Consider the following 14,249-nt stretch of genomic DNA (forward strand, 5'->3'; position numbering starts at 1 on the left):
AGGAACACCCGGTATTTCACATAAAGGAAGTAATACAAAGAGAACAGGATACTCTCATACAAGTACATGGTACAGCAGGCACATATCAGGAATATGGAGTGTTGGGGTAAATGGCTGTATATAACATAACCAATGCTACTGACATTATAAGAAGCGAAAAATGTAAGACTAAGTACTGGAACAATGTAATGTAATGCCATGAGAGAATTATTCCACTATAATGAAAGCTATGTTCACTGTTAGAACAATGTATACTTTTCGCGTCTTTTGAACAATATAAAATTAAAACATACTTCATTTTAAAGGTTTTATTCACATCTTCAGACATCAGAAATCTTTGTAATACATTCCAACCAGTCTTGTTTGTAAAACAAAACAAACTTTAAAAAATGAATCAGAATAATAAAAAATAACCCATGTTCTGTGTGGTTTTTACAGCAGGAATACACAGAATCAGTTGCAAACAGTAAAAAAGGTTTACAAAGTGTAAACTGTGGTAATATGTACCCACCCAGATAAATGATTTTAAGGGCTGTATGGGTGCAGCTATGGGGTTTCTGGAAGGTTGCTTTGACCAGAGCTAATTTAATTTTGCCATTTTTTTCTGAATATCCCCATTCAGGCTGCAATGTATTGCCAAAGCAACAGAATATACCAATCCAAAGAAGAATGGAGAAGTTTGGTCATATTTAAAGCAGAATTAAATACTCCTTCCTATCCATTTTAGCCAAGGAAGCTGCCATCTTGGCCTCTACTTGATTTGCAACTGCCATGATGATGCACATGTGATCAATTATGACTCTAGCCATTTAATGGTTTGACAGTTTGGTTGAGAGCACAAGCAAACGTGACAGTTATATTTCCGGCATGCCGGGAATGCTAACAGTTTTTTTAAACTGTTAAATCAGTGGGTTTAGTTCCGCTTTGATAGGCAGTGCCATGACCTGCAGAATACAATTTTGTTTTTAATCTTTTGCAAATTTACAGCACACAAAACAACATCAGAATCTATAGGCAACCGCACATTTAACTCTTCGATATAAACATAGCCCTATTTGTTCTTGAACAAATAATTGCTTCCAGAATAATACAGTGTAGGAAGTTATACAGTAAAAAACAACCTAGAAAAAAAATAGCGCGATAAAATTACACTAGTTTAACATAATAACTATTTCTTCAAGTACTGCAAAAGCAGAAATTAGTTTCTATAAAATCTTAAAAATCTAAGCTGTTTTTGAATGATTTTAATTGGTTACAAAGCCAGGAAAGTAAATTAAAGCCGCTTCATTGGTAAAGCTCTTAACTGCCCTATCCTGTAGTAATGACTTTCAGCCCTACTTAGCATGAATGTGCTCAAAAAGCCACTGATTACGGAATCAAAGCTGTCATTCTGTAACTTGGCAGATATAAACCAGCTTTTATTAGCATAAATGAAAGATTGCTTTGAACAGCTCTCAATCATATGATTCACCAAATCAAGGTAATGCTTCCAGAGGCTGTAGGGTAGGCAGCATTCAAGCTAATCCGGGGGAAATGGAATTGGAGCACAATGGCTGTCAACACAATAACTTGCAATGATCTCCCTGGCACATTCAACAAAAAATACCCACTCAATGTTAAAAGTCCTGTCAATAAAGTACAAGGAAAATACTATTACCATTTTATGGCAGTAGTATGCTAGATCTAGAAGTAGTTTTGTACTGGAATAATTTCTGAAGTGAAAAGCGCAAGTGGCAGTCAGTAATGTGTCTCGGCACTGAATGCAGGCAGAAAAGAAATGAAAGTAGGCATGTACCCATCCATGCCTTATTATAAATGTGCAAAGTAACAAATGTTATATTTAACATGCCAGCATTTTTATTACAGCCCACTTTCCTAATATCTGTAGATTAGTGGACAACTCATTCAAAATGTAGATAAATTTCACTGTTAAGTTTGATTTAGTCAGTCGTTTGAAATGCCGTTTTGAGTTTTAGCCGTATTTTAGTCATCTGAATTGTTTTAGTCTTAGTCATATTTTAGTTGACCAAAATCTCCAGTACATTTTAAATTGACTAAAATCTCCAGTACCCACCTGAACTTACGCTTTATCACTGTTAAATATAATTTTTTCTTTTTAGGTTACTATCAAGTCATGTGCATGTGAGAACAGAGCTGAATATAATAAGCTTGTTGTGAATAGAACAATGCTCCATTTCAACGCAACTTTGCATGCTGCAAGAACTTCACTAACTGCAGTAAAACATTTTTTTTAAAACTCATATGATTTAATGTAAGATTCCAACACTTAAATTAAAAAAATAGGGGAGGCCTCCATTAAGCAATTCTATTTGATTTGGATATATACCATATATTAAAACAACATTTTTAATTCTATTCAAGTCTTTACACTATATCTGCAACATCCTCACAATCTGGTTTAATGTAGGCCAGAAGGACATAGGAAACACAAGAATCATGAAACTGGAAAAAAGAAATACAATACAATGCACAGAAAAAATGTAACATTAAAAATCTGAAAGGCTCAGTTTGTGTTTTAAGGTTGGTGCAAAGGTTAAGGTATATAGCTTGGTCAGTGCCCCACCATAGCCATCTAATGTGACAACGAAAGGGCATTACTGTACCACAATGATGAGGTCATTACTCTGAACTTTCCTCTTGCCAGCAAGTACCCAGTGTTATACTGACAATGAACAGTGCAACAGACTCTATTTCACACTGCTGGCTCTCCCTATTCCAGTCTGATTCCTGAGCAGGGAATTAAAATATGAAGACAGACTTTATGTACTTATACTAGCTGCATATTTCAACCATCTATAATTAGTGTAGTTTCTACAACAGAGAAGAGTGTGAATAGCTGTAATTTTCATAAAAAAGCAGATTTATTAACAAAGCACGCATTACATTTCTTTTCTACATTTTTCTTTTTTATAAAAATTCTGTTTTAAGGATGTTTAAAGTACCAGTATATATAGTGAGATGCAGTCATACATACATTCTAGCAATGAAAGGTCCATTGTGTATATACAAGACGTGACACCAAGATGAAAATCTTCACAAGTCCTTGCATAGAATGTGTCCACTCCAAGTGGAATACTGTTTGTTCAAGTGCAATTCTTCTTTTCTTAGTCATACGATCCTTCAATTACTTTTATCCTGTATGTGTGCCAAGCTGGCATTTGATTTTAACCTCTTTGCTAAAAACAAAAAAGACAGCACAAATCATTACAGGCACTTTTTGTGAAAGACAAAGACATACAACGTGTTAGCAGAAAAATTAAGAAACCAGTTAAAAAAAGGATAATCGTATTAAACATTTATTTCAATTAGTCAATAAATATGTAAAGGCAATATGTAGTGCACGGTATACCATAGTTCATGTGCTTGGCCACTAAATATAGGACATCTAGATCAGGGGTGTCCAACCTTTTGACCTACCTGGGCCACATCGGAAGAAGAGGAATGGTCTTGGGCCACACATAAAACACACTAAGGCCCCATTCACACCTGAGCATAGCATTTCAGGCAGAAAGTTGCACGATTTACCACGATTTTTGTACAGGTCAAAAGGTCACCAATGTAAAAAGCAGAAAAAACGCCTGTAATCTGCCTAAAAAATAGTTCCAGAACTTGTTTGAGCTTCAGGCGTTTGAGCTTCTGGCTTCAAGTGTTTTGGAGCGAAGATGTGAACCATCTCCATAGAGAATAACTGATTTTTTTCCCCTCCAGTGTTTTGTAGCTTCAGGCTTCAACAAATGCTCAGGGTTGAATGGGGCCCAAGTCCTCTTGCACACTGCAGTTTGAAAAAAGCTCAGTACAGCTTATTTTTTTACTGAGCTAAAATAGAGCCCATTAATTGTTATGTACCCAAGCACACAGGCGTGTAAACAAATGCCGTGTATTCTTCAAAAAAGAAAAGGAAAGAAAAATCTGCATTTTTTGTGCATTTGCGCACATTTTTGTGCAAATTCGCACAGATTTGTCCAGTGACACTGTTAACACGAGAACAAGTTCCCGCGCATGCGCACAAATGTGCGCGAAAATACAATTTTTTTTTTTAAAGCGTCTGAAAAAATAGATGCTCAAACAGGAGTATTGTGTGCAAGAGGCCTAACAAAATAAAGATAGCTGCAAGGATGAGCAGAAGAAGACAGGCAGATCACAAGTTAACGATCACTGATATGGATAATGAACCTGAGTAATAAAACTTCAATTTTTTGTAACTTTTTTAAATTCTAAAAATAAAAGAACATAATAAAATTAGTGCAATATTTGACACCGTTTTTGATAAACTAATGCATTAATATCTGGTTGGATGGATGGAGTAGCAAATCTCAATGAATTCTCAAAGGGCTCATCAGATATTTCAGTTCTAATTTTGCTCTTTGTGTGCTTCATCCTTGAAAATAGTTGCTCACAAATATAGATGCTGCCAAAAACTAATGACATGAATAGGGCGTGATTGTGAAGAGTGGGAGATTTTTCTTTGGGAAGGTAACTTATAAAAGTCCAGTAAAGATACTGTCAAATTTTCTTCCGCCACATGTGTTCACGAAGTGTAAAAAACATTATTACAAAATAAATTTCCCCACCCAAAGAAGTCAACATTTTCAAGTAATTTTATGATTTTGGGTTGGGCCGCATTCATAGACATTTGGGGCCACATTCCGTATACAACAGCAGTTAAAAGGTAAAAATGCTAAATTAAAGTGGTTGTAACCCTAAAAAAAAAAAAAAATTCTCCTGTTAAAACATGATCAGTAGCATAGTGCTGTTGTAGTGTAATTTGTCCCTTTCTTTGATCTAAAATATCTGGTTGATCCTGCCTGCTCCTGTGTCCTGAACATGGTAATCATGGCTGCTGATCCACGATACTGTGGTCAATTTATGTGCCTCTGTCATCTTGCTGTGTACACAAAGTCTCTCGTCTCTGACGTTTCTTTTCTGCCTGTCATTTCCTAGTCTGTGTGTGAGAGTCAATCTCCTCCTCGCCCCTCCCCTCCAGCCTCTATTCCTATGTAATACATAACCCAATTACTTGTATCCTCTCTGTTTTAGCAAGATATTCAGTACAGTCACGTCACTTTTACTAAAATTATAATCCTAAATACCTTTTTCGCACAGCTCCTCTGTGCAGTCACATGACCTCCCTCTGCTGGCTGACATCAGTGAGGAATCTCAGCCCCTCCCACTGCTCTTCTTGGATCGAGGAAGGAGAGCAGAGGGAGATCACGTGACTGCACAGAGTAGCTATGCAAAAAGGTATTTAGGATAATAAATTTAAAAGAAACACAAACACACTGCACTTTATATCTTGCTAAAACAGAGGATACAAGTAATTGAAGGGAGACTTTACAACCTCTTTAAGCAATTTTATACACTGTGCATTTATTCAATAGAATCAAGGACTGCAGAAGAACAACAAAAAACAAAAACAAAAACAAAAAAATACTACTTGTGTGTACCAGACTTTAGGCTAGCCATAGACATTTCACTAGTGACAACTGAACAGCACAAGATCTCTTTGGAGTTGCTTTTAAAGTATGGTAAAATTTAACACTAGGCAATCACCAATCAAAAATAATATATTCTTTGTACTTCTGTATGATGATGATTGAAATCATTATTCATTTTTTATCTATCAAAATTGCCAGTGTAGTTCTAATGTGAGCTGAACGGTTTACAGTAATGGGTATTATCAGTTTAACAGCAATATATTCAAGCACAAAAATCCCTATGTACACATTTAGGAAACAGGTATCATTGCTGTTGATGTTGAACATGCAGCCCCTGGCTACATTATAAAAAAAAACACATTTTCAGGTATGATCAAATGGAACCACATAACCAATCAGCTTCTAACTTCAGCTTGCTCAATTAGGCATTGACAATAAAACCTAGAAGCTGATCGCTTACTATGCAAATGGTGTCAAACAAATCTACTTTCTTTTAATGAAGTAGTAAGCAAATGTGTATGTAGTATACGCAAACTTTGACACAGTTCCACTGAAGCAGAGAGAGAGAGAGACTAAGGATTTATATGAATAGTGATGTTGCGCTGTGAACCTTCCAAGAAAGAAAATAAAGTGCTAGTGCAATATTCGTATCTTCACATCACGTGACTTCATCAGGGTAACAATGAAGTCACGTGATGTGACGATACGCGTCGGGATTGGAGCAATAGGCGGAACCAGTAGTGACGAAAGTTTGGCGCTCATGGATCATTACCGGTGTTTTTAAACTAAAAAGTGAGTGTATCTATGTCTATGTTTTAATAAACTGACCCCTTTTAAAAACGGGGTTACGCTATTGGGACTCTTTCCATTTTCCAACCTCCCCAAACCGAGCTTAATAGAAGAGAAGGCTATACCACAATCCATTTCTGTAGACCCCTTGAGGGCTACTGCAGTTGATCCATTTATGCTATACCCTTACAGAAGTAAGGTGAGGGGCTAGTACACATTCAGGTGTCACTACAGAGGAGTGGCCTGGCATCAGCCGTTGTTTTTCCAATCAGGGTGTAGGGATATACCACTCATCTCAATATTGTTTGACTGTCACAGTATTTTTGGGATTGTATTTATATATTCAAGATACTCTAGAGTGCGCATTGGACTTTTATTGTATTGTTATACGTTATTAACCACTTCAACACGTTAGGATAATTTCACTTTTTTATTGATATGTGATTGGTTTCAAGTCATCACCATCAGTTATGGATGTTTACTGTTTGTAGGAACTATATTTGTTTTACTTTGCACCTTAGCACTCAGCAAGTTTTAATTGTATAGATATACACTCTGTGTGTTGATTATTGCACTAGCACTTTATTTTCTTTCTTTCTGAGAAGGTTCACAGCGCAACATCTCTATTTATTCATTTACCTCTCTCTGTTAAGGATCAGTTAATCAGGTGTCTGCTGCAGTGTACCCTTAGTTTTAATTTGACAGCGTGGGAGTTATATATTTATTCTAAGGATTTGTATATGATTTTGGCTCGGTTCACACTGATGCAATATAGGACTCCACTTGTGAGACCCCAAGTCATATGACACGTGAAATTCAATGCTTCCCTATGAGAGCTGTCTTAACTGATACTACACAAGTCTGTCCGACTTTAGAAAAGGTTCCTGCACTACTTTTGTCTGACTTTGATACAACTTTAATGCCAGAGTAAAAAAAAAAAGTCACATCAATGTCGTATTCCAAAGTTGCAATGAAAGTCGCGCGACATGGGGAGTCAGGCTAGTGTGAACCGAACCTAAAAAGTTGGTAGCAGTATACCCCAAATTCAGTGTTGGGACTGTTACTTTTTACCTACAGTATATATACACATACACACACGATATAAAGATTAGGATTAAAAATACCTTTACATTTTAACCTATTTATACATGCCATAGATTTTAGGATTGAACATACCATTACTTTTAACCTATTTATACTTGATATAAGAGATTTAGAATAAAAAGTACCATTTTTTGTATTTGCAAGGGATACAAAACTATGCAGGGATAAAGTCCCTAAAAGACACCTCAAATTTTTACAAATTAAATTCACGCCACAGATAAAATAGAGAACTACAAATTAGCAGAAGTCAGCAATTACCATAGGGGTTATGAGATTAAAGCGGAGTTCCACCCTAAAGTGGAACTTCCGCTCATCGGATTCCTCCCCCCCTCCGGTGTCACAATTGGCACCTTTCAGGGGGGAGGGGGGTGCAGATACCTGTATAATACAGGTATCTGCACCCACTTCCGGGTATAGCTAGCCGCAGACTCCCCGCCCACCCCCGTTGTGTTGTGGGAAATACACAGTTCCCACAAAACAACGGGGACCAGTGTAGACGCGCAGCGCGACTCGTGCAGTGAAGCCGCAACGCTTCACTTCCCGATTCCCTCAGTGAGAATGGCGGCGGCAGCACCCGAGGATCGAGGGACGGTTCGGCCTCGGGTGCCGACATCGCTGGACCCCGGGACAGGCAAGTGTCCTTATTTTAAAAGTCAGCAGCTGCAGTATTTGCAGCTGCTGACATCTAAAAAAAAATTTTTTAGCGAAACTCCGCTTTAAGTAACATTTTTATTTTTTTTAATGTCTATGCATTAATTACTTAGTGTTGGGCCTGACACTCAAACATGCAAGTGCAATGGCTTATTTTTCAATTAAGATGCTAAATGTTTTAATGCTATATGGAGTTTTACTTGTACCTTTATGAAGAGAACTGGTATATCCCTGTAAAGTGGAGACACCTAACGCCCATGTGTGCTGGCAGGAAGTGATTGATGCGATCACATTGCAGATTGGATTTAATTGTATATGGTGGTGTTTCAGCAGCAAGTTGTTTTTTTTTTTTTTTTTTTTTTTTTAACTTTTAGGGGTGAGTCATTTAACCCTTGAAAGTGATGGACACTGGGTGCGTTTTTTGCACAGACTAAATATTTTATTTTCACACATTTTTGCACAGACTTTGCACTTCAATGGTGCACTATGAATTAACCACTGCACCGATTACAATTTTTGAGCATTTTTAACTCTTTATTCTATTAATTAATTTTGGAACGATTATTAATTTTTTGTAAATATGTCACTTATTATTGGTCACTTTATTTGATGTTTCTTAGATTTTTTTTAACGATATGAGAATTAGATAGAAACATGATTTTTTGAGAAGTTATTTATTTATAAGTAAATACAGCAAGTTCCCTACATACCAACTTTCAAGTTGCGAACTTTCAAAGATGCAAACAAGTTTGCACATTTTTCTTTTTCATTTAACCCAGCGGGCTAAAAGAAAAAAAAAACTGACAGATCGTCATACCAACACAAGCAATGTTGGTGCAGCGATCTCCCCAGCTGTGCTACTGTGGTCTGACAGGGGGATAACCTGGATGCACTATTTGATTGGACAACTACACAGAAAATGAGGTTTTGGTTTCGAGGGGTTGATAAAATGTAAAAACATACTGTATAGGAGTCATTTAATCTAGAGGAAGTACAACTATGGGGTGTTCAGGTAGATCACATACTTAACAGCATGCAATGCCAATCTGCAGCTTTTACAGCAAGCAAAATACATTCTGTATTAAAAAGTGGCAGACTCACGAACGAGAGACATAATCTTACACCTCAGCTTGACTATGCAGTTTTGGGCACCAGTTCATGCATGCAAGTGCAGAAAAGGGCAACAGGAAACTAAGCTAAAACTAATAAAAAATATTAGTATATGTGTGTATAAATTTTATATATATATATATATATATATATATATATATATATATATATATACACACATACATATATATATATATATATATATATATATATATATATATATATATATATATATATATATATATATATATACACATATACACATATACACACACACACACACACACATACACACACACCATAAAACTATTTTCTCAGTTGGATGCCCTAAGCAGGCTAGACACTGAGCCACGAGGAGGTAGAAAAAGAACAGTCAAAAGACGTGCGTAACAAAGTAATGCAACTTTATATAGATGGAAAAGGATATAAATAGATACCCAAAGCCTTGAATATGCCATATGCCTTGAATAATCCCTTATTCAGGGCTCTTTTGATACCAAGGAAGGTCAAGTAGACCAAGAAAGATTGCAGCCACAACTGGCGAAAGAATTGCCCAGGATACAAAGGAAAAACCCACAGGTAACCTCAGGAGAAATACAGGCTGCTCTCCAAAAAGACAGTGTGGCTGTTTTTAAAGGAGCACAATTCAACGATACTTGAACGAAAAAAGAGCTGCATGGTTGAGCTGCCAGGAGGGAGCCTTTACTGTGACAATTCCTGTAGCAGTTGTGGTTGAAATCTTTCTTGATCTACCTGACCTTGGCATCAAGAGATCCCCAAATTTTCCGCTTCTTATCAAAATTACTGAACAGTACTGACTGGCATAGTCAAGGCTTTGGGTATCTTTTTATATCCTTTTCCATCATAAGAAGGGATCCCCCATCAAAAGCTATGGTAGTGAATGATATTGGATTTGAGCCCATGGGCCTTCTGTAAAAAAATAATATACATATAATGTAAACTAGTGTACCATTTAAAGTAACTGACTAAGCTGATGGAAAAAAGGGGGGATGTTTTTCCCACAGTGCCTCCAATCGTTAATAACATTAGACTATAGGTTTTTTGTTCCCTCTCTTCCTGTTTTAGTAACTACTATTTACATTTTATTATAGATACTTCCAGTGTACAGCTGCTCCTGATGAGTGGAACTTATCCACGAAACGCGTCGATATTTTACTGTTGCTATGTCACAGCAATCATGAGTCTACCATGGGATTTTACTTGTTTGAATCATGAATCAATTATATATTACCAATCATGTTTGTACATATTTGGGTACACTGCTATTCTATTATGAATTACGTGGAATAATGGTATAATATGCATTTTTAATATTGTGTGATTTACCAATCATGTTTATTATATTTCTGTAAGTTACTTGAGTTAATATTATATTACCTTGCACTATGTTCATCTGTACTAATAAATATTGTATTTACTAATATTGATTGATTCATTCTACCCCAGTGATGTGTTTCATATAAAGTCCCATTATCCCCCTTTTCCCCTTTCTTTACAAGTAATAGGGATGGAGACATATGTACTAGAACAGTCGTTGCCCCATATAAAGTCCCAACATTTTTTTCTTTACTGCAGATCATTGATCTAGGGCAGGGATATGCAATTAGCGGACCTCCAGCTGTTGCAAAACTACAAGTCCCATCATGCCTCTGCCTCTGGGTGTCATGCTTGTGGCTGTCAGAGTCTTGCTATGCCTCATGGGACTTGTAGTTCTGCAACAGCTGGAGGTCCACTAATTGCCTATTCCTGATCTAGGGAGTATTCGATTGTGAATTGAGGAGGTCAGGTAGGATTTTTTTTCCCTGTAAGGACTAACTGGAATAAGCCTCATAAGGTTTTTTTTCGCCTTCCTCCGAATCAACTGCAGTCATAGTGTTTTGGGCTTGAAAGGTTTCTAATTTTAGTTTGGTCTTTTGGTTAAATGGAATGTCTTTTTTCAAATTAGACTAACTATGTAACTACATACAGTATATATTAGATTAGCTGTTACCGGGCAAGCATCTAGGTGCTGCCTCTTTTAGAAGCAAAGACAAGGAGATCTTTATTGTTTAACCACTAGCTGACCAGCTGCCACAGTTGTACTGCGGCAGGTTGGCGCGGCTGCTCAAATCAACGTAGCTATACGTCGCTCCTTTAAGACATCATAGCAGGCGCACGCTTACCACCGGGCACCCACGATCGCTCGTGACAGAGCGAGAACCGGGATCTGTGTGTGTAAAAATCCTCTCTCAGGGGAGAGACCGATCATGTGTTCATACTAAGTATGAACACCGATCGGTCTCCTCCCCTAGTCAGTCCCATCCCCCCTACAGTTAGAACACACCTAGGGAACACAGTTAACCCCTTGAGCACCCCCCAGTGTTAACCCCTTCCCTGCCAGTGACATTTATACAGTAATCAGTGGCTATTTTTATCTCTATATGGTCAATGGTCCCAAAATAGTGTCAAAAGTGTCCGATGAAATGTCACAGTCCTGATAAAAAAAAAAAAAAAAAAAATCAATCACAGATCGCTGCCATTACTAGTAAAAAAACCAAAATAATAAAAATGACATAAGTCTATCCCCTATTTTGTAGACGCTATTTTTTGGGATATTTATTATAGCACAAAGTATTGCGTTTTTTCAAAATTGTCAGTCTTTTTTGTTTATAGCGCAAAAAATAAAAACCTCAGAGGTGATCAAATACCACCACAAGAAAACTATTTATGGGGAAAAAAAAGGATATAAATTTTGTTTGGGTACAACGATGCAAGACCACGCAATTGTCAGTTAAAGCGATGCAGTGCAGTATTCTACCCATTTTAGAGATTAGGCTTTAACATTTGAGATTAGGCTAAAGTTAGAATTAGGAGAAAAGTGTAAAGTTATTTTGTTCTAAAGGGCTTAAAAGTATATGTCAGGGGAGAAAAAATGCAGTACATGCACATTTACCTATGGTTTATCCTTTTAAAGACCCTGCAAGCATAGAAAAAAAAAAAATGTGCCAGATGTGCCAGAAATGCACTAAGCTCCCAATTTATTGTTATGGTCTGACAACACAGCATTTATGTGAACTGAATAGTGTCAGCCCCTACCAGTTGTTTTTACCCAAGCTACAGCACTGCATCTTTTCCACTGTCCTAATTTCTATAACATAGGATCTAATTGTTCTGGCGTTCAAGATAAGCAATAGTAGGGCTAATTAGTCTCCTTGAGATAACAAGAAGTGTGCACAGGAGAAATCTGATTTTCTGACATGAGCAAAAACAGTCATTTTTTTCTTGAGCTTATTGAAAAGCTTTAGCACGATGGTATATTTAACAGCTAAAAACTGAACAAACAAAAGATGTTAAGTCTTTGGGTTTACATACACGAATATAAGATCAGGTTTTAGGTTTAGATTTTGTGTTTGTTGATTAAGGGTTATGGTAAGCTGAACTACAGTCAAACAGCTAAAAAAAAAAAAAAAAAAAAAAACACAGAAAAAACACATATATGGGAGCGCCTTAACTGCCAAAACTATCATTATTTCTGTCCATCTAGTCCTGAGATGTACACAGCTGTGTCGCATAGCACAGCCCTGTCTAGCAGTAGAAAAGACCTGATTTTTCTTAGCTGTAGTTAAACTGGAATTTCAGGCTAAACCCCAAATAATCCTAAAAATCCCCCCCCCTCCTGACACCCATGCCAACTAACCTGTGTAAGAAAGATGTATATACTTACCTAGTTATAGGCTGCTAAAGGTCCAGTCAAGTGATCTCCCCTGTATCAGCCAGCGGTGGCTGCAGGGGAGAGGAGAGAGCGGTAGACAATGGTTGGAATTCCTGGGAGCCGTGAATTCCACAGGCTCCTATGGCCCATCTGTTGTCTGAGCTCCCTTCCCTCCCCTGTGACACCATTCTCTGAAAGATGGGAGCCAGGTTACGTGACTGGACCAGAGAGGCCTGAAAATTGGTGAGTATATACTTTACATCTTTCTTATACACGTTAGGCAGGCCACAGACAGTGCAAATTTCTTTCCTGCAACCACAGGGGAGAAGACAGTGATTATTGCTAGCAGCTATAGCAGCAGCTAGCGATAATTGCAAGTGAATCCAGCTGGCTGGTTGTACTCTAGTTGATCCATCAATCAACTTGGTACATTCAGCCTGCCCAGACACGGTTCAAATCTTGGCCTGTTCCTGCCAAACCAGCCAAGAGTTGAACCGTCCTTTGGCTGGCTGTCCTTTGTCAGCATAGGTATTAGGGGGGGGGGGGTTTAAATCGGTTGGGTTTAACCTGAAAATCCGCCTGGCATGGCATTTAAAGGCCTTGTCCCGTCCTCAGCTGTCACGGGACAGTGAAAGGAGAAGGAGCTGATTAGCTTATCTCTCAGTCACTCTACTCTAGCTTACTATTAGCATGTTACTTCTTGGCACATGAGCACTGCACCCAATTACAGTGAGGGAAAAAAGTATTTGATCCCCTGCTGATTTTGTACACTTGCCCACTGACAAAGAAATGATCAGTCTATAATTTTAATGGTAGGTTTATTTTAAACAGTGAGACACAGAACAAAAAAAAAAAAAAAAAAATCCAGAAAAATGCATTTCAGAAAAGTTATAAATTGATTTGCATTTTAAATGAGTGAAATAAGCATTTGACCCCCTATTAAAAATCAGCCGGATTTCTGGCTCCAAGATGTCTTCAATATTAGTAACGAGTGTCAGGAACCATAAACCAGACAGAAAAATGCAGCAAAAATCACACCTTTTAATGTAATGGTAAAAAATGGTACAGATCAGTAAACGTCAAAACATAGCCAGGGAATCGGAAGCCAATGTGGGTAGTCAGACAAACCAGTAATCAGGAAACCAGAGATCAGCATAGTCAGAAGCAGAAGAAGAACAGGATCAGGAACCAGAAGGGACGTCAGCCAGGCAAAGTCTTTCACAGGAACACAGCAGAGAATCTCCAAATATGTAGACCAAGGTGAAGGCACAAAAGGAATGAACAAGGCAGTTTAAAAAGCCAGAAGGGGCTGGCTGTAGGCGTGACTGATGAGCAGGAAATGATCACCAGGTGAGCCACTGTGGAAACCATGAGTGCTGACAATTATTATTAACAGCTGAGCAGCCTGATCACAGAGAAGGGAGCTG

General features: G+C 37.7%; 1 protein-coding gene across 2 annotated transcripts in view; it reads right to left on the reverse strand.

The window, feature by feature from the left end:
• Positions 1-293: 293 nt before the first annotated feature.
• OSTM1 (osteoclastogenesis associated transmembrane protein 1) overlaps positions 294-14,249 on the reverse strand; it is a 52,031-nt gene continuing 38,075 nt past the window's right edge. For both annotated transcript variants that reach the window (XM_073627037.1, XM_073627036.1), the window contains one exon: positions 294-3,197. In XM_073627037.1, the coding sequence (XP_073483138.1) occupies positions 3,142-3,197 (56 nt within the window). In that variant the 3' untranslated portion in view covers positions 294-3,141. The remainder of the gene's footprint in view (positions 3,198-14,249) is intronic.

The sequence above is a fragment of the Aquarana catesbeiana genome, linkage group LG04 (genome assembly GCF_042186555.1).
Source record: "Aquarana catesbeiana isolate 2022-GZ linkage group LG04, ASM4218655v1, whole genome shotgun sequence".
Taxonomy (NCBI): Eukaryota; Metazoa; Chordata; class Amphibia; order Anura; family Ranidae; genus Aquarana; species Aquarana catesbeiana.